This window comes from Podarcis raffonei, chromosome 16 (assembly GCF_027172205.1).
Source record: "Podarcis raffonei isolate rPodRaf1 chromosome 16, rPodRaf1.pri, whole genome shotgun sequence".
NCBI classification, from domain to species: Eukaryota; Metazoa; Chordata; class Lepidosauria; order Squamata; family Lacertidae; genus Podarcis; species Podarcis raffonei.
Window position 1 is genome coordinate 29,039,242 of NC_070617.1, and position 20,667 is coordinate 29,059,908.

General features: G+C 46.5%; 1 protein-coding gene across 2 annotated transcripts in view; it reads left to right on the top strand.

Annotated features, from left to right (window-relative positions):
• The window catches only part of PI4KA (phosphatidylinositol 4-kinase alpha), a 98,481-nt gene extending 78,900 nt beyond the window's left edge, over positions 1 to 19,581 (top strand). For both annotated transcript variants that reach the window (XM_053370232.1, XM_053370230.1), the window contains exons 39-55: positions 548 to 741; positions 1,457 to 1,547; positions 2,721 to 2,888; positions 3,695 to 3,748; positions 4,886 to 5,006; positions 5,530 to 5,659; positions 7,369 to 7,439; positions 7,947 to 8,019; positions 8,244 to 8,314; positions 10,382 to 10,491; positions 11,952 to 12,056; positions 12,477 to 12,602; positions 13,435 to 13,555; positions 15,005 to 15,164; positions 15,591 to 15,680; positions 17,689 to 17,772; positions 18,838 to 19,581. In XM_053370232.1, the coding sequence (XP_053226207.1) occupies positions 548 to 741; positions 1,457 to 1,547; positions 2,721 to 2,888; positions 3,695 to 3,748; positions 4,886 to 5,006; positions 5,530 to 5,659; positions 7,369 to 7,439; positions 7,947 to 8,019; positions 8,244 to 8,314; positions 10,382 to 10,491; positions 11,952 to 12,056; positions 12,477 to 12,602; positions 13,435 to 13,555; positions 15,005 to 15,164; positions 15,591 to 15,680; positions 17,689 to 17,772; positions 18,838 to 18,889 (1,821 nt within the window). In that variant the 3' untranslated portion in view covers positions 18,890 to 19,581. The remainder of the gene's footprint in view (positions 1 to 547; positions 742 to 1,456; positions 1,548 to 2,720; positions 2,889 to 3,694; positions 3,749 to 4,885; positions 5,007 to 5,529; positions 5,660 to 7,368; positions 7,440 to 7,946; positions 8,020 to 8,243; positions 8,315 to 10,381; positions 10,492 to 11,951; positions 12,057 to 12,476; positions 12,603 to 13,434; positions 13,556 to 15,004; positions 15,165 to 15,590; positions 15,681 to 17,688; positions 17,773 to 18,837) is intronic.
• The last annotated feature ends 1,086 nt before the right edge of the window (positions 19,582 to 20,667 follow it).

Here is a 20,667-nt window from a genome sequence, read left to right on the forward strand (position 1 = left end):
GGAGTCTGTAACCTGAAGCGTATGTAACCTGACGCGTATGTAACCCGAGGTACCACTGTATGGTAAAGTCCAGATGTTGCTGGGCCACAACTCTCATCATCCCTCCCCCAATTCTGGCTGGGGCTGATGGGAGTTGTAGTCCAACAGCATGTGGAGAACACTAACTTGGCTACCCCTGATCTAGTTTAGTCTAGTCTCCTCCATCTGACAGCAGCTTTCCAGGGTCTCTAAGGCAGGCTTCCTCAAACTCGGCCCTCCAGATGTTTTGAAACCACAATTCCCATCATCCCTGACCACTGGTCCTGCTAGCTAGGGATCATGGGAGTTGTAGGCCAAAAAGGTGTCTTTCCCATCCCCTTGCAACATGATTATTTGAATTGGAGATGTCATGAATTGGGCCTGGAATCTTCTGCATGCAAAGCAGCTGTCCTGCCACAGAGCTGTGGTCCGTCCACGCAATGCACGCATACTATATGTGCAACGTTTCATCTTTGATCTGACAGAACTTTGTTTTCTCTTCTTTTATTTATTTATTTTCCCTCCGAAGGCTACTGAGATTGAACGCCTCATTACATGGTACAATCCTCTCTCATCCCCGGAGCTGGAGCTGGATCAGACCGGGGAGAACAGCGTTGCAAACTGGAGGTCAAAGTACGTCAGCCTGAGTGAGAAGCAGTGGAAAGATAATGTCAATCTGGCGTGGAGTATTTCGCCTCACCTGGCCGTCCAGCTTCCCACCAGGTGAGAGCCCCTGTTTAAGGAGGAGATGAGACGTCATTCCACTGTTCTTTGCAGGGCAGTGACCTTGCTACTTCGACCTTTTGAAGTTGCCGTGAGCCAGTGTGGTGTAGTGGTTAAGAGCGGTAGTCTCGTAATCTGGAGAACCGGGTTCGCGTCCCTGCTCCTCCACATGCAGCACCTTGGGCCAGTCACACTTCCCTGAAGTCTCTCAGCCCCACTCACCTCACAGAGTGTTTGTTGTGGGGGAGGAAGGGAAAGGAGAATGTTAGCCGCTTTGAGACTCCTTTGGCTAGTGATAAAGCAGGATATCAAATCCAAACTCTTCTCTTCTTCCTTGTGAAATATCTGGGCCTATCTGATTTTGGCATCATGTGAAACAGACCTCTTGATAATATGCTGGCTGCCATATGCCCTCCTGCAGGATGTAGCGATCAGTTGGCCATGAGACTATCTTTGCGTTATCCCGATCCCAAGCTGTATATGGCTTTGCACACCAATACGAGCACCTCAAACCTAACCTAGGTTGGCCATCTCACTGAGAGCTACTAGGCCTCTACTTGGCCAATTCAGCCTTTGCTCTAAAGACCGACTCCTTTGGGCCAAAGCTGCAGTACCAAATGACGTTTCTCCCACCTCCTGATGACAAGTAGGGAGAAAGGACCGCGTCGTGTTCATTGTGTCCCAGTAATCCGTTCAAACTGCTTGTCGCTCCTAGGTTTAAAAACACAGAAGCCATCGGAATGGAAGTGACTCGTCTCGTCCGCCTGGACCCAGGAGCAGTTAGCGATGTGCCAGAAGCAATAAAGGTAAGCACCTGTGCTTGTTCTGGCTGTGCCTGTAACCTAATGTGGATTGCTTACGAACACCATGAGAAACACGTTTGCTGCTCTGAAGATGCTGCTTGTATTAGGCCCAAAGTGATCAGGCATCATTTTCCTGGATGCTGTAGCATCATCTAGCCTTCCTTAACCTGGGTGCCTCTGGATGATTTGGACTGCAGGGCCAGCATCTTGCTTATCTTAATCAAGCTTGCTGCATCATGGCCCTTCAGGCTCTGCCAGGGGTCCTCACCCTATAGGGGCCTTTGGGGGAATGCGCGGTGGTCAAAATGCCTGACACGGAGCAAATTCTGTGCCATGTAAAAATAAATAATCAGACTCCAGCCCCTCTTTCCATGTGAATGGGGCAGAGCAACAGACGTGGCTGTCCTTCCGCAGCTTGTTTGGTCCCAAGAATTAATTTCTTTTTTTCAAAATCGCAAAGGTGCAGCATACTGCTTTTTGTAACTATGAGACTTAAACTTGTGGCTGGTGAGAATGGGCTTTTTCTGCAGTAGTTCCTGTTAGAGGGGGATTTTTCACTGGTGGCAGATGACAGAGGCTGTGACTCCATGAGACCGGTGTAAAACCAAATTAAATAAAGGTTTATTACAAAACAACAAAGCTTGTGGGTGTTTTTCTGCAGGCACTTCAAACTGCAGCCTTTCTCCTTTTGTAGTCATGGCCAGCTGCACCCAATCAGCCCAGAGCTTACAGAAACTATTCTTAAAGGTACAAACATGTTTCTGTGCAGAATGATTCTTTCCCAACAGTTCCTTGTTTGTAGAATGCTCTCCCCTGGGACGCTCGCCTGGTGCCTTCGCTTTAGGTGCCAGGTGAAAACATTCCTTTTCTCCCAGGCATTGGACTGATTAAACAATCTGTGGGGGCAGGGGCATAGTTTGTTTGTTATGCATTTTTGTTTGTTATGTATTTTTGTGCTTTGATACTGTAAACCGCCCCAGTGTTCCTCAGATGAAGGGCAGTATATAAATTTAACAAACAAGCGAACAAATGGTGTTTAAATGATTAGCAGAAAGGTACAGCATTCTTCAATCTTGCTTCTTTCCAGTGGGCCCTTCCCCATTTTGGCCACTTCAGTGACTCACTCCCATCTTGGCTTTTTAGTTCATTATTCCCCCCCCCCCTTTCTGCTTTCAGTACCTCGTCACGTGGCACACGATAGATGCAGACGCTCCTGAGCTGAGCCACATCCTTTGTTGGACGCCGACAGACCCTCCAACGGGCCTTTCTTATTTTTCCAGCATGTATCCTCCTCATCCTTTGACAGCTCAGTATGGAGTTAAAGTCCTTCGTTCTTTCCCTCCGGTAAGAAACCCAGCCTTTTTTTTACAGGACACTCTTAGAACTCAAGGGACGCGGGTGGCGCTGTGGGTTAAACCACAGAGCCTAGGACTTGCCGATCAGAAGGTCGGCGGTTCGAATCCCTGCGACGGGGTGAGCTCCCGTTGCTCGGTCCCTGCTCCTGCCCACCTAGCAGTTTGAAAGCATGTCAAAGTGCAAGTAGATAAATAGATACCGCTCCGGCGGGAAGGTAAATGGCGTTTCCGTGCGCTGCTCTGGTTCGCCAGAAGCGGCTTAGTCATGCTAGCCACATGACCCGGAAGCTGGACGCCGGGTCCCTCGGCCAATAAAGCGAGATGCGCGCCGCAACCCCAGAGTCGGCCATGACTGGACCTAATGGTCAGGGGTCCCTTTATCTTTACCTTAGAACTCATTTTTGCAAAATTAGGGATTTTGCTTTGTTGTCTTTGTGTGCTAGAGGGAAGGAGCAGGACTGCCCTGATCTATTAACGTTACTGTGACAATATTTTCGTTTTAAATGTTACGTGGTGGCCCTTGACAGCATCAGGTTGGGGAAAATTAGTACCACATCTCTATTTGTTTTAAAGGGAGCATTTCTTCAAGGTGGGGGCCAACGGGTATTTGTCAGTAATATTCCAAGCACTGTCATGACAGTAAGGGAGCAATCTGTTTCCGAAGCCAGGATTTGGTTAAATGTGTTCGCTCTTTCAAGAGAAATTTATTTTCCTTCCCTAACTTGAGAAGAATCAAATCCTAACTGCTTTTTTTCTCTTTCTTCTTTTCTCTCTTTCCCTATTCACACCTCCCAGGATGCCATTTTATTTTACATTCCACAGATCGTGCAGGCACTTCGATATGATAAGGTAAGGCTGCACAAGTACTGAACAAGCCTGGAACCTTTGTTTTAAGGAATGCATCGGCCACCTTTCAGGACAAAAGCCCCCTCCCAAGGCAGCTTGCAGACCCTGGTTCCAGCAATATAAAAGTACAGAAAAACAATCCAATTCCAAATTTAAAAACAGCAGTCTCAAAACCCACCATGCAACACTTCAATAGAAGTCAGAATGAAACAAATATTTCTAAGGCTTGTTTAAAAAGTGGATAAGATCACAGGTGCCCCTTCTGGAAGAGAGTTCCAGAGATGTGGAGATGCGTATCCTGTTTAATGCTGAAACAGACTTCTAAGCAGTTTACAAGCACAGTGGTACCTTCGTTCCCAAACAGCTTAGTTGTCGAACAAATCAGCTCCCGAACACTGCAAACCCGGAAGTAAGTGTTCCAGTTTGTGAAAGTTTTTCGGAAGCTGAACTTCGAACGCGGCTTACGCGGCTTCTGATTGAGTGCAGGAAGCTCCTGCAGCCAATTGGAAGCCGTGCCTAGGTATTTGAACGGTTTCGGGAATCGGACGGACTCCTGGAACAGGCTAAGTTCGAGAACTAAGGTACCACTGTATACAAATCAATTGCACAAGCGTTAGAATAAAAATAGCCATAATTTAAAATGTGCGACAAAGGAATCCTCATTAAAACACAGTAAGCGTAGTCATAGAATCCTAGACCAACAGCATCTGGAAGGATCTGGGTTGCGGGAGGCCAGAATAAGATCTTAACGGGCGGGTGGATTCATGTGTGAGTGGGTTGTCCGTTATTGTTGGCATCTGTCTGTCTCGGGAGACGGTGGAGGAGTGTGCCTTTGGGAGCAAACAGTTGGAAGCTTGTGGTTGCAAAGACCGATATGGGAGAAATATGTTTTGTTGCAGCTGCGGAAGGTTTGGGTTGTTTGGGCTGGTGCAAATGCACCACAGTGGTCCATTAGGCCCCGTTCATATTTCAGCCCCAAAATGCTGAAATATGTTTTGTTGCAGCTGCGGAAGGTTTGGGTTGTTTGGGCTGCTGCAAATGCACCACAGTGGTCCATTAGGCCCCGTTCATATTTCAGCCCCAAAATGCTACCACTTGGGGGAGATCCTCTGGGTAATGGGACTCCTTGCGTTTTCTCAGATGGGCTACGTGAGGGAGTACATCTTGTGGGCAGCCGCCAAATCCCAGCTGCTGGCTCACCAGTTCATTTGGAATATGAAAACCAACATCTTCTTGGATGAAGAGGGGCATCAGAAAGACCGTAAGTGCTTTATACCTTGGGCCGTTTCCCGACATCAGGGGTGGGAGCCCTTGGACCTCCATGTGATGATGGGACTACAACTCCCATCATTCCATCATCATCCACCAAGCTGATGGGAGCTGGGGTCCAAGCATATACATAGAGCCACAGCTCCCTTATCTCTGCTTTCCAAGTTCCTCGGGTTATGAAGCTTGTGGTGGCACCATTTTAAGCCCTCCGCCAAAGTTCCCATTACCCAAATGTCATTTTTCAAAAAACCCTGCACCACCTTGTTGATGAGCGTATGAGTCCACCCAGTCTGGCTGAGGGCATTTGTGGCTATCAAGTAGTTTTCAGCGCAGAAGTTGAGGACATGCATTTCTACCCCACGGGCCCAATTAAATAGGATTTTGGTGTGCTGAACCTTCGCCCGGCTCATTCCCAATGTTTTTACTCCTCGGAAAGCGCATTTATTGTGAAGCGATTTTGGAGAACGTAACTCTGAGTGTCTCGTGTTCCTTCCTTTGCTTGACGCTTCACGCAGCTGACATCGGGGAACTGCTGGAGCAGCTGGTTGAGGAAATAACGGGCTCATTATCTGGGCCAGCAAAGGAGTTTTATCAACGCGAATTTGATTTCTTCAATAAAATCACCAACGTTTCAGCCATCATCAAGTAAGCAATAGACGCTCAGAAGATTGTGCTGACAATTAGTGGTCATGATTGCTCCTCCTGGGGCCTGAATCTCCTCCACCCCCTCAACCTTGCAGGGCGGTCTCCCCAAAATATATTGGGGGTGGGCCAAACAGCTTGGCCCCCATGAGTTGGCGCCCCTGATTTTGGATAAAAAATTAATGGTTTTTTAAAATGTTGCTGTAACCCCACCCCCCGGTATCTTATGAGAGGGAGGTTTGTAATTAACTTGTACAAATAAATTAATTAAAATAATTTTTATCTCTGCTTAAAATATTACTGGTAAAAACCTGCTTATGGCAATATAATGTGTTTTTGTTTGAATGTGTGAATATTATAATGTATTTAGGTTTATGTTTCTAAATACATTGCAAGTCGCTTTTAAGACCTCTGTATCACAAGCGACTAACAAGTCTCATCCACAATAATAATCATAATAGCAATAAAACTGCTAGCATATTTGCAGAGCTATGCAGGATCCAGTTTTGTTTCAAATTGGATGGGGGGCTGTGTGTTGATATCCCTGCTTTTCCTGCATTGCAGGGGGTTGAAGACCCTTGGGGTCCCTTCTAACTATGATTTTATTATCACTGTCATGCTGTGTTATAAACTTCATTCTGCTGAAGACTTTGCATTTGTAGTAATGTGTGAAAAAAGGAAATAGGAGCTAGTTATACAAGATTGCATTGTCAGGTCTATAATCTGTACAGTAAACAAATGTATCTATATTTGCATTTAAGATTTGCCTGCCCAGTATGTTTAAACTTGGGCTATTGGTTCTCTTTGCATGATGTTTTTGTGGTTTAGCTGTTTGACCAAGTGCTCTTTTATCATAATTCCCCAAACGGTGACTTGGCCAAGAATAACCTTTTAACTTGATTGCATGCCGGAAAGTCTCCTGAACCTTGATAGGCGACTCTTTTGAAGCACAAAAATACCTGCTGTTTACTTCTGGCTCTGGGTGGAAACCCCAGACTCTTTTATTGAGCATTTGCTCTCATTGGGCAATGACATAAATAAAAAAAATTAAAAATTGTCCAGTAGCACCTTAGAGACCAACTAAGTATGCTCTGGGTGTAAGCTTTTGTGTGCATGCACACTTCTTCAGATGACAATAACAGTAACTTCTTCAGGTATCTGAAGAAGTGTGCATGCACACAAAAGCTTATACCCAGAACAAACTTAGTTGGTCTCTAAGGTGCTACTGGACAATTTTTTAATTTATTTCGACTGCGTCAGACCAACATGGCTACCTACCTGAATCTGGGCAATGACATGTTTTGCAAAAGTAAAACTCTTTCTGTAGACCCAAACTTATCTTCAGGTGACAAAAAAATTATTGGTCCAGTTTAAGTCTGTTTGGTGTGTGGTAAAGCTGCATCACCACCCTCATTGTTGTCTGAATTCCTGGGTCTGAAAAGTGGCTTTTAGCCAGTGGCCAATAGCCTCAAGATGAAAGTTCTTGTGCTGTCTCCTGGAGCCAAGCTGTAGGCTTTTAATACCTCTGAGCTTGGATAAAGCAGACAAAACACACTCACAGGATCGGCCGGTTCCAACTTCACCTTTTCTGCTATCAGACCCTCCCAGTGCTTGTGCGACAGATTTCCTCATTCAGGTTCAAACACAATAATCTTCTTCTTCTTCTTCTTCTTCTTCTTCTTCTTCTTCTTCTTCTTCTTCCCCCTCCATAGGCCTTACCCTAAAGGTGACGAAAGGAAAAAGGCTTGTTTGAGTGCTTTGTCCGAGGTGAAAGTGCAGCCCGGTAAGGAGATGAACAATTATTATAAAATTTCTTTTCTTTTGGCATCGACACACAGGAACCATTTTGTTTTTATTGATCTTGTGTGAGCTGCCCAGGGAGCTTTTTCAGCCGAAATAAATAAACCGTAGCTGAAATACGCGCACACACCACTCCCACATTACTCCATCTTTATCCCACATGTTAGTCAACCAAGCAGCATTTCTCAATGCTTGCTAGCTGTTAGTGAGAAAGAGTAGCTAACCATTTTCCCAAGTAATTATACCACTGGCAAACAAACTGCCATGTGTGTGTGTGTGTCCATGGGAATTAAATTTCCTTCTGCGGAAGAGCTTGGGTTTCTTCCAAAGGCTGCAGGCTATGATCTGAATGTGATAGCCACATTGTTTCAGACACTAATTCCTGGACCAATGTGCAAAGTGATAAGAGGAATGCCTTGCTGAGTTCATTATCGCACCAGCACGGCAGCGTCAAGTTGATTTACCGGGGAATTCTCTTTCTCTTGGACAGGTTGTTATCTGCCCAGCAACCCCGAAGCGATTGTCTTGGACATTGACTACAAGTCAGGAACTCCTATGCAAAGGTATGATGGCCTTGTTTTCTTCCTCTGCTCAGTTTGCCTCCAGTCATAAAGACTTGGATTCCCTTCCCCTTCTGAACCCAGGGGTGGGGGGTGTCTGTGGACTACAGCTTCCACCATCCCTTGCAGCCAACATGGCCAATGGTCAAGGGGCTGCAGTCCACCCACACTGGCCCACTTCCATTCTGTATTATTATTCACTTTTCCTACTCTTAATGTCCTTCCAGCGCTGCCAAAGCACCTTACTTGGCCAAGTTTAAGGTAAAGCGGTGCGGAGTCAGCGAACTCGAAAAAGAAGGTCAGTACAGTAGCTTCCCAGTACATATGATGTCTGTCCCCATTTGCATTAGAGTTTCCTGCAGTGATTTCCCCCCGCTTCCTGTATTTTAGCTGAAATATAACAATCCGTGGCTTCCCCTTGAAGAGGAATATAATTGACATGGATGTATTCCATGTGCTTTTCATATTGAGTGCTTGTGAGTTATAAGGAAGTGATTGTTACAGTCAGTAAGACCAACCTTTTCCATGAAGCCTTTGGCACAGTCCCCTAGACCCTATGACCTCACTGTGTGTCTAAAGGTAAAGGTACCCCTAACCGTTAGGTCCAGTCGCAGACGACTCTGGGGTTGGTTGCACGCTCATCTCACTCTATAGGCCGAGGGAGCCGGCGTTTGTCCACAGACAGTTTTTCCGGGTCATGTGGCCAGCATGACTAAGCCGCTTCTGTCAAACCAGAGCAGTGCATGGAAACACCGTTTACCTTCCCGCCGGAGTGGTGCCTATTTATCTACTTGCACTGTGACGTGCTTTTGAACTGCTAGGTGGGCAGAAGCTGGGACCGAGCAATGGGAGCTCACCCCGTCGTGGGGATTCGAACCACCGACCTTCCAATCGACAAGCCCTAGGCTCAGTGGTTTAGACCACAGCGCCATCTGCAGAGGAAATAATTGTATATCCTTTCCATGTTTACTCGAGCCTCCTCATTTCTGTTGTGTGAAACTTTGTACATATTTCTTTATTCTACTCATTTGGTTCTTGTCCGAACTTTCCATCAAAAAAGATCCCCAAGGTGGCTTGCTGGGATTACTTTTACCTCCTGTGGAACATGGCATAGCTCTGCAGTTGCCTCTCCTCTCTTTCAGTGGTGGCTGGTGCCCATTGGGTGAAAGACAGGGGAGGCCAGCAGTAGGTGGCGCCAGAGCCAATGACCAGCAGAGCCAGCTTAAGCTAGCTTTGTCTCCCAATCCTCCTCCTTCTGGCTGACTGGCTAGCTATTTATCTATAGCACATTCAGTATAGTAAATCCAATAAAAAACAGCAACAGAACCATTCTATTGGGAAACTCAGAGAACAGAGGAGAAACAAATGATTATTATTGTTTAAGGGAAGGAGAAGTAATATTTTAAAGATCGTATCCGAAAATATCATCCTGCACATTAGGCAGGAAAAACCAGATGCACAAATATAGGGCGGGGGACGCCTGCCTTACTAGCAGTACGTGTGAAAAAGATCTAGGGGTCTTGGTGGAACACAAGCTTAACATGAGGCGACAGTGTGATGCAGCAGCAAAAAAAGCTAATACTATTCTAGGCTGCATCAACAGAAGTATAGTGCCCAGTTCGAGGGAAGTCATAGTACCACTCTATTCTGCCTTGGTCAGACCACACTTGGAACACTGTGTCCAGTTCTTGGTGCCACAATTTAAGAAGGATGTTGACAAGCTGGAATGTGTGCAGAGGAGGGCAACCAAGATGATCAAGGGTCTGGAAACTAAGCCTTATGAGGAGCGTTTGAAGGAGCTGGGTGTGTTTAGCCTTGAAAAGAGGAGACTGAGGAGGTATGATAGCCATCTTCAAATATATTAAGGTCTGTCACACGGAGGAGGGAGCATGCTTGATTTTTTCTTCTCTGGAGGGTAGGACTTGAACCAGTGGCTTCAAGTTGCAAGAAAGGAGATTCTGACTAAACACTTGGAAAAAACTTTCTGACTAAGAGCTGTTCAGCAGTGGAACAGACTCCTGCGAGAGGTTGTGGTCTCTCCTTCCTTGGAGGCTTCTAAACAGAGGTTGGATGGCTTTCTGTCATGGATGCTTTAAGCTGAGATTCCTGCACTGCAGGGGGTTGGACTAGATGACCCCTGGGGTTCCTTCCAACTCTATGATTCTACGATTAAAGCTACAGGTCTTGCAATTATTCTTGGAGGCCGGGTTCCTTTCAGGAGGATCTCTTTAGTATTACTGCTAAAGGGGAAGTGTTTTTGTTATTTAGTTGTCTCCTTCTCTTGGCAAGCTTGCATGGAGTGCCAGCATTTCTTCTCCCTGGTGAAACTGCATTTGGTTTTACTTGGATTTCACCCTCTTTCCAGGTCTGCGCTGTCGTTCGGACTCCATAGACGAAAGCGGAGAAGATGGGGTGGAGAGCAAGAAGATTTGCTGGCAGGCAGCCATCTTTAAAGTGGGCGATGACTGCAGACAGGTAAGGAGGCCGCAAGCCCTTTCTCAGCAGCCACCAGTTGAACTGTGGCAGTAATAAGCGCGCATATTATTATTATTATTTTGCTTTCTCCTGAGAGCGAAAAAACCCCACGCCTGCTGCCCCACTGCATACATAGGCTGTTACTATAATGATGATGATGATGATGATGATAATAATAATAATAAATTTTATTTATACCCCACCCTCCCCAGCCAAGACTAACAACCAATAATAAAAACAAGTTGATTAAAATACAATTTAAAAACAATATTAAAATAAAACATTAAAACATTAGGATGCAGCCTCTTCACAGGAGGAGAAAGGAAAAAGAAAGAGGGGAAGGGGATCAAGTTGATTCCAAGCCAAAGGCCAGGCAGAACAACTCTGTCTTACAAGCCCTGCAGAAAGAAATCAGATCCTGCAGGGCCCTGGTCTCATGAGGCAGAGCGTTCCACCAGGCCGGAGCCAGAGTTGAAAAGGCCCTGGCTCTGGTTGAGGCTAATCTGACTTCCTTAGGGCCCGGGACCTCTAGGGTGTTGCTAGTTACTCTGAGTAACTCTTACTCAGTTGGATAACAACTTCAGAATTTATTGCAAGCAGTGATATCTGAGCTATTTATTTATGTTTATCAGTAAGATTCTTCTCCCTATCTTTTTCAAAAAGTTTTCAAGGTGGCTCACTGTGCAGAGTGACATGAAGGGGGGGCTGTGGTAGAGCTGGGAACGCCCCGTCTGAAAGCCCCCCCCCATGGCAGCCAGCCAATATAGACCAAGGTGGCCCCAACGCATGGCCTGAGGGCCACGTGCGGCCCTCGAAGCCCTTTTCGGCAACTCTTGGTAACATTTGACACCTGCAGCCCTCGTGCTTCCTTCCTAAGCCTCGGCAAGGAGGTGCTGGGACTTGGGTCTGGCAGGTCCCACCTCATGCCTCCTTTCCCAAATCCCGGTGCCTCGCTTAGGTGGCTATGGGAAGGTGCACAAGGGCTGGGTGTGTCAATTTTTGACCTCACCCCCCCCCCCCAGTGTGACAAGACAATGTGCAGCCCGCGGGTTCCATGTCAAAGTGCTCATGTGGCCCACTTGTTATGAAAACTTGGGCTGCCCTGATACAGACGCCTGCTTAGCCACGTGGACCAGTTGTTTGGCTGTGTATGAGACAGCGTCCTATGCTTAATAGGAGCCTTCTGCAAGTGAGCCAACTCAAAGCCTGCAGCAAAGAAAGATGGAGAAAAAGCCCAGCGTGCCATCCTCTCTCATGGCATAAGTAAGGCATGTTCTAGCTCTAAGGCTACTTTGAAGCACACTGTTGAGATTAAGTGGCCGTTCTCCAGCCATTGGGCTTACACAATTCCCTGCCTCCTTCGGCCAAATCGGTTTCAAATCCACTTGCTTGCCTCTGTTTGCCTCTGCTGAATCTGATTTAGTTTCCTCCTAACATGTCTTCCATGCCTTGCTAAACAGGACATGCTGGCGTTGCAAATCATTGACCTCTTCAAGAACATATTTCAGCTGGTGGGTCTAGACCTGTATGTGTTTCCGTACAGAGTAGTGGCCACAGCACCAGGGGTGAGTATTTACTTACTGACTCTTCAAATGGAAAGACAGGATTTAGTGCCCCTGGGAAGGGGCAACTCGCCACTCCTTTTCAAAATCCCATATATCTCTAACGATGTGAGTGTTTTTCTCTGACAAGCCTCCTTTTCCTCTTGCGGCCTCCAAGCGGTCCTCTATAGGGGGCTGCACAACTATAACTCCCATCAGTCCCAGCAAGCATGGATGATGGGAGTTGTAGTTCGGCATCAGCTGGAGGGCCAAGGGTTCTGCCTGCCTATTCTAAAATGTGTTCCTGACCTTTTATTGTATTGTATTTCTATACGATGTGCAGCACCTAGCACATACCGGCAACGTTATTTTTTAAAAACGAGCCTTGCTGTACAGCAAGGTCCATGAGTTGTGGTCATTAATCTTTCTGCTTTCTTCTCCTAGTGTGGCGTCATCGAATGCATTCCTGATTGTACGTCCCGTGACCAGCTGGGCAGGCAGACAGACTTTGGGATGTATGACTACTTTACAAGGCAGTACGGAGATGAATCAACCTTGGCTTTCCAAAAGGTATTCTGCCCGATGCTGAGCCAGACTTGGTTGTGGTAGTGATTTAACAACACCCCTCCACCCCCCGCTCATCCACCCACAGCCTGCAATAAGACCCTCACCAGCAGCCCGTACTCTCAGGAGGTTTAGGAAGAGATTTGCTCTCCCTGACATTTGCATTTTGCTGCTGTCAGCCTCCTCTAGAGTCAGGATATGGGAACCAGCTGTATGTAATCTACCCTTCCTCTCTGAACTATAATTAAGTCAGGCTCTTTGGAGTACAGCAAGACTAGTACCAGAAACTTTATTTAACTTTCATTTTTGCTTTATATTTATGTACCTAAGCCTAGATATGGTAAGGGTTTTTTTCTGTAATAATGAATTTATTCTGTGTTTGCTAAATTGTTGGTTTTTGTCATTTTGAATTTACTGGCATGTTCTGTATTTGGTATGTTTGCATTTCCAATATTCTCTGTTTTTATGTTTTGGATGTCTGCCATAAACTGCTTTTGGCGCAGCTCATTGTGGGAAAGCGGCTTATAAGTAAAACCAATCAACCAGCTGATATAATAACGACCAGGGATGCAGTTCAGCAGCATCCCAAGGGCTACACATGTGCCATTTTTTAGAGGTTAAAAATTAAAGGCACCCCCCCCCCCAATTCTGCAAAAGTCAACTTAATCATCCCTGTAAAATTGTTTGCTGCAAGACTCTGACAAAATTATTGGTTTCAGAGATACTGGCTTCTACCCCCCTCTTCCTATTATCTGTAGTTTCTCAGTGATGATCTGAAATTTATATTTCTTTTTCTTTGCTTAATCTAATACTACCAACACTTGACTCATCCTTGCAGGCTCGTTACAACTTCATCCGCAGCATGGCTGCCTACAGCCTCCTGCTGTTCCTGTTGCAGATTAAAGACAGGCACAATGGCAATATCATGCTGGACAAACACGGACACATCATTCATATTGGTTAGTTCACTCCTTGGTTTTGTTCTGTTTGTTTGTTTGCTTTTTTCATTGAGAATTTTATTCTTTTCTGTACAACACGAATGCATGTAAATATGTTCTTACGCAAGGACATATCCAGTTAGAGAAACAGCAGTAAGTAACGTTGAAATATACTGAAATTAAACACCAAAGCAGTTATTTATATTCTATGCAATGTGTTTCAAAGCATTATAAACTGTTACCAACCTCAGGTAAGCTGCCATGTCTTAGTTTTCATTGTTTAAATCTAATAAAATTGTTTAGCTTAGTTTAGCCACTGTTGTAAATTCCCCAAAATGTTTCTACCCATTCTCTTATAGTTGGAATATCAGAAAACCTCATGGTGTGCTGGTTAGACTCTAGGGCAGAGGAGACCTGGGTTCAAATCGTCTCTTGGCTGCGAAACTCAGAAGGCAGCCTTGAGCTAATAGCCATCTTTCATCCTAACCCGCTTCACAGGGTTGCTATGAGGACTGAAAGGGAGGGGAAAACTCTCTATGCTGTCTGGAGCTCCTTCAAGGAAGGGATATAAATGTAATAAATAGGTAAAGGGGACCCCTGACCATTAGGTCCAGTTGCGGACGACTCTGGGGTTGTGGCGCTCATCTTGCTTTATTGGCCGAGGGAGCTGGCGTACAGCTTCCGGGCCATGTGGCCAGCATGACTAAGCTGCTTCTGGCGAACCAGAGCAGCGCACAGAAACGCCTTTTACAGCTGTTTATCTACTTGCACTTTGACATGCTTTCGAACTGCTAGATTGGCAGGAGCTGGGACAGAGCAACGGGAGCTCACCCCGTCACTGGGATTTGAACTGCCAACCTTCTGATTGGCAAGCCCTAGGCTCTGTGGTTTAACCCACAGCGCCACCCACATCTCACAAATGTAATTAATAAATAAAACCAATTGATAGAAGAGGTGCTCATCTGTTTATGAATGTACTTTGGTTTCTAATGTGTGATGTAAAATTTCATTGGTCCTTGTCTAAGGATGCTTAGGCCACACTTTCAGAGGCAAAGAGTTCTCTCCTAGCAGAGACTGAGAGCGTCTATATCCTCAAGACAAAACTGACGAGTGCAGGTGATGTTTAACCCTTTCCCTGCCAGCTATTTTCCCGCTGAAAATCATGCGCCCTGATGAGGCTCAGGGCGTGTATTGTAAATGCACACCCCAAACTTCAGAGGGGGGAGGAGCAGCACTTGGCGAGGCTGAGATTTTGAGTGGGAAAGTATCTTGTGCGGAAAGGGTAAAAGGGTTCTTTTTCTCCCTGCCATTCCTTCCCCAGTCCTAGACAGCCTCCGGTGGCTGCACTGCCGATTGGACCCACGTGGGGGCATTTAGTACTTTTGAATGAGGGAGCAGAATGGGCCTATTTGATCCTTCTTGTGTTTTGTTTGCTTTCCCTCTCCCCCCTCCACCCCTTCCCTGGCACAGACTTTGGTTTCATGTTTGAGAGTTCTCCTGGCGGAAACCTGGGTTGGGAGCCAGACATCAAGCTGACCGACGAGATGGTTATGATAATGGGAGGGAAGATGGAGGCCACGCCTTTCAAGTGGTTCATGGAGATGTGCGTCAGGGGGTACCTGGCAGTCAGGTGAGGAGGCTTGCACTCTGGAGTCAATCTTGAGCCCTTTGGGCGGCTTTCAACAAAGATTAAAAATACATCAAAATGACCGAATTACACCAAAGGCCAGCTCATCTTTCCCAAGGACCATTCCTGCAACTGCCTTGTGGCGGGAGGGGGGAGGTTGGCATCACAGCTGCCAACCCTAGAGGAACGGGAGCTGCCTTTGTCGCAGTAATTTCGTTATGGCTGATAGATTGCAGGTGGCAACCCAGCCTCATCGGCAAACGGGAGATGATTACACTGTGTAGATTTAATTACAGTAATAAGGTGTGGTCCACCCCCAGACCGAGTCCCTCTGGTTTTATTTTCTTTCTTCAGATACAGGAGAGGCTCTAATAATTCCCTCTCCTCTCTCTGTCCATGTCTATGTCTCTCCCCGCCCCCCTTGTGCAGGCCTTACATGGATGCCGTGGTCTCTCTGGTGACGTTGATGCTGGACACAGGGCTGCCCTGTTTCCGAGGGCAGACAATCAAACTGTTAAAGTAAGTCGTGCCTCTTTCCTAATGGCGGCGGCTGCCCTCTGGAAGCACAAGTTAAGCAGGCCTGGGCCTAGTTTGGGCCTGAATTGGAGTCTGCCTTGAGTTCCACGCGGAGCCTTTTCTTAATGGGCACAACCAGACTCAGAATGGGCAGCCATGGGGCGGGTCTGTGGGGAGGTTGCTGTTCAAAGAACAACATTTGGGCAATTCGAAAAATAAGGGTCGTGCAAAAGTTGCATTTTGTTAGTTGAGGCACAAAGTGACTGATAACAATAGGAAAAGCAAATCGCGCAGTCCAGGCTCCCCTAGATTTATTTATTTGAAGCGTTTGTGCCCCACTCTTCAGCCAAACAGGCCCCCAGAGTGGCTCACATGCAGCCAGTTAAAACAAGTCTCTGCCAACACGCTTTCCATCTAAAAGACATGATGCACAAGGGGAAGGGGACAGGGAGGGAAGTGGGGGGAAAGGAAAGTTGGGAACCATTCTTAAGTAGTAGCTTTTACAGGTAAAGGTAAGGTAAAGGACCCCTGGAGGGTTAAGTCCAGTCAAAGGCGATTATGGGATTGGGGCGCTCATCTTGCTTTCAGGCCGAGGGAGCCACTGTTTGTCCACAGACAGCTTTGCGGGTCATGTGGCCAGCAGGACTAAACCGCTTCTGGCGCAATGGGACACTGACAGAAACCAGAGCGCACGGAAACAGCGTTTACCTTTCTGCCACGGTGGTACCTATTTATCTACTTGCACTGGCGTGCTTTTGAACTGCTAGGTTGGCAGGAGCAGGGACAGAGCAACGGGAGCTCACTCTGTAGCAGGGATTCGAACCGCCAACCTTTTGATAGGCAAGCCCAAGAGGCTCAGTGGTTTAGACAACAGCGCCACCTGCATCCCCTATAGCTTTTACAATGGCACAGAAAGGCTGGAGGTACCCTACGGAGCTGGTCTTTCAGCAAAGCAAATGGGATAAGCCCCGCTTCCCATTTCTCCCCCTGTGGCAGCCTGGTGGAATGGCTGCTCCTGGATGACTGAAAGATCCAGTTGGCCTGATGGAGCTGGTCTTTCAGCAGAACTTGATGGAATGAGAATCCCAGGCCTTGAATGAGCATTCTTGCGTCTCCTTCCTCTGCCTAAGGCGCTCCTCAGAATACTGTCAAGTTCGCAGTTCTGAGGATTTCCTCCCACTCTTAACGCAGGCTTCCAGATGTCAAGAAGCGTGTCCTCTGAGCAAGGAAGCATCCCTGAGGAAAGGGCACAGGTGTGAAAGAGCAGCACACACCTGGTGTGCAGTTTAGAATCACACCCCTCTGAGCAGTTCTAAATTTTCCTTTTAAAAAAGCAGCCCTGGTTCCATAAAGTGCAGTGATTTTTTAAAAAAAATTGTACAATTTTTAAATTAATTTTCACAAAAACAAAAAGCTTGCATTAAAGAAAGAAGCATAAAATAAAATGTTTAAAACAACTATATACATTGTCGGTATTGAATCCACATTATGGGATTACTTGAATCCCTGAAGTGCAGTGAATTAACTGAATGCCTGAAGTGTGGCACGGCATTCAAGAGCGTAGGAATCGGATCGTTCCCATATCTGGAAGTGAAACAACATGGGACTTTAGAATAAATGGGATTAGGATCCAGCTGCGGGGCGTCAGCCACATTTCCACAGAGCAGCCTGTGTCTCATTTCGTTGTCAGAATCAGAGGCCCTAATAGATGAGACATTTTTGTCCTCGTAAGAACATATTCAATTTGGAGCAACCACTGCCTCCTAGGAGAGTGAGTTCCATAGTTTGTGTTGCTTGAAGAAGTCCTGTTTTCCCCCCATCTCTCCTGAATCTTCCAACATTCAGCTTCATTGGATATCTACAAGTTCTGGCGCTGTGTGAGAGGGAGAAAGAACTTTTCTTCCTCCACTTTCTCTGTCCCCAAGCATGATTATGTCTCTTCTCACTTGCCTTTTCTCCAAACTGCAAAGTCCCAAACTCTTGAGATCTCCTCTGCTTCCTCCTCGAACAGGAACAGGTTCAGCCCCAACATGACGGAGAGAGAAGCGGCTAACTTCATCATCAAGATCATCCAGAGCTGCTTCCTCAGCAACAGGTAGGCCTCTACGCGTCTGCTGGCTTATTTCCTGGTTGTTCTCTAGCGAAGGAACCTTTCTCAGCCCAAGGGCCGCATTTCCTTCGGGGCAGCCTTCCAGGGGGCCACATCCCAGTCATGGGCTTGAGCCGGAGGCAAAACCAGGAGGAGCGATGAATGAGAATTGTACCTATGGCGTAGTAGGCTTCATCCTCCGCCAGACAAGTGGTATTACCACCCTGGCATTCCTTCTTCTGTAACTGACCCTTAGCAGTGAAAACAGTGGAAGCTTCTGTATTTCCCTCAGTCTGCCTGGCTCTGAAACCCTAAAAGGAACTTTATATGTACTGCCAGGTGTGGTCATTTGCCACCCAAACCTGCTCCACACCGTCTAGGGCAGGATCTCCACTGATCTGGAAAACGCTATTTAAAAACACGCTATTTTCAATTGGCGAAAGATCGCTGCTCTACAGCACCCTCTGGTGTCACATTTTTATAACACCCTTTTCACGTTACAGTGGTGGTACCTTGGTTCTCAAACTTAATCCGTTCCGGAAGCCCGTTCCAAAACCAAAGCGTTCCAAAACCAAGACGCGCTTTCCCATAGAAAGCAATGCAAAATGGATTAATCCATTCCAGACTTTTAGAAACAACCCCTAAAACAGCAATTTAACATGAATTTTACTATCTGTTGAGACCATTGATCCATAAAATGAAAGAAATAAACAATGTACTGCAGTCACACAATCAGTCAGTAGCTGAACTGGGTTCCACACAGTCACAAAAACAAAAAGAGCCACAAAAACGCAAAATAAATAGCAAAAACAGACAGACCTCAGTGCAACACTCAAAATGGAAGTGTGGAACTCAAATCGGAAGCGTAACACTCAAAACGGAGCATGTTTGGCTTCTGAAAAGAGTTCGCAAACCAGAACACTTACTTCTGGGTTTGCAGCGTTTGGGTTCCAAGTTGTTTGAGTACCAAGGCGTTTGAGAACCAAGGTACCATTGTATAACTCACCGGTGTAGATTAGTCCTATGCGGCCAGTTCTGAATCGCCTTCTGTTTCTGTTACCTTTTTTCCAGGAGTAAGACCTACGATATGATCCAGTACTACCAGAACGACATTCCTTACTGAACCCAGACGGCGTTATCCTGGGGGATCCATGACCCCGTCTCCGTTGTGCCAGCCTAGAAATGTGATTTCCTGGAAGTCACTGTGTACTGCCTCCGGTCAATCCTCTCTGCGTGCGTGTGCATGTGAATGTGGGTGTGCCCGTTTTACAGGACCCTTGTAACAATCAGCACCTCTCAAATAGTTCCTCTTATCTTCTCCAGGGTGTCCGTGTCCCTAGGTTGCACAGCAGCTGGCTGCAGTTGCGGATTTTTAAAAAAAACCTGTTGCAGCTACGAATGAGTGTAAAACTCAGCAAGGAAACGATAAACCTGAGGAGTGTGGCGATTGCCAGGGGGTTTTGTTTTGGCTTTTGGAAGCAAGTTCCATTAAAACGCCCACTCTGTAGGATCCGGCAGCAGTCAAATGCTCTAGAGTCGCTGCTCAGTGCGGCGAGGAAGCATTAAGTTGCTCTGGTGAATGCTGTAGAAATTGTAATGATAATCGTCTGTAGGTGGTGATAGCCCTGCATCTGTGTTAATATTGTACTTTGCACTGTAAATGGTTCCTGCTCCACGGTCAGTATTTCGTACCTACATGAAGAATGTATTTCCTCCCCCCTTTTGTGTGGTTTTAAGGAGAGAAACTCTATCCAAGATATATTTAATCTAAAAAAAAATGGAATTAAAAAAAAGAGAAGGCCTTAGGATACTTTACGTCTCTGCTCCAGCGTTTGTTTTTGTTTTTTAAAAATAATAAAAACAACCGGCTTTAGAGATCATGAGGATAAGGCAAATTCATGAAGAACAAAGGTATCGGCAGCTATTAGCAACAATGGTCGCCTCTGCCGTCTCACCGGCTGCTGAGAATCGCAGGTGAGCCGAGTGCTGTCCTGCTTGCAGGCCATGGCCAAAGGTCAGGAATGAAAGGAGAGCAACATCTGGAGGTGGGGGCATCATGGTGGGCGGGGCCAGAGGCAAAAGTGGGTGGAGCAATGGATGCAAATTTTGCTTTTGGACAGTAGCTCAGTTTCATCACACACTCGAACACTCCTCTCCAGCCTCCATCTGGAGGAGCAAGAGGCCTTATTAATTATTTATTATTATTATTATTATTATTATTATTATTATTATTATTATTATATTAATAATTTATTATTTATACCCCGCCCATCTGGCTGGGTTTCCCCAGCCACTCTGGGCGGCTTCCAACACAATATTAAAATACAGTAATACATCAAACATTAAAAGCTTCCCTAAACGGGGCTGCCTTCAGATGCCTTCTAAAAGTCTGGTAGTTGTTTATCTCTTTGACATCTGGTGGGAGGGCGTTCCACAGGGCGGGTGCCACTACCGAGAAGGCCCTCTGCCTGGTTCCCTGTAACTTGGCTTCTTGCAGTGAGGGAACCGCCAGAAGGCCCTTAGCAGAGTCGAAGGGTTCTGTATTTCTGAGCAAGGAGCAGCACGGAATCTCTGACCACTTTGCAAAATATCCCATCCCTTCCCTTCTGTCATTGGGAATCCCGCATTCTTTCGGACAGAGGGTGCTTTTCCACACCGGCGTTGCCAGCTGCTCGGTTTGTCTCTGCACAAAAGAAGCCGCCCCTGCCTCCCCAGAGAACAGAAGAAGCAAAATTTATAGCTTTGCATTTGCTGGGTTACTCGATCAGCACTATTCAAGTGCTAATTTTATTCTGCGCGGTGCAGATCAGAAAGCTCAGGGAAGGAGCTGGCGAAGTAACTCACCAGCGTGATGCAGTCGTTTGGACACAACATCGATTGCTCCCTCCCACACACCACCTC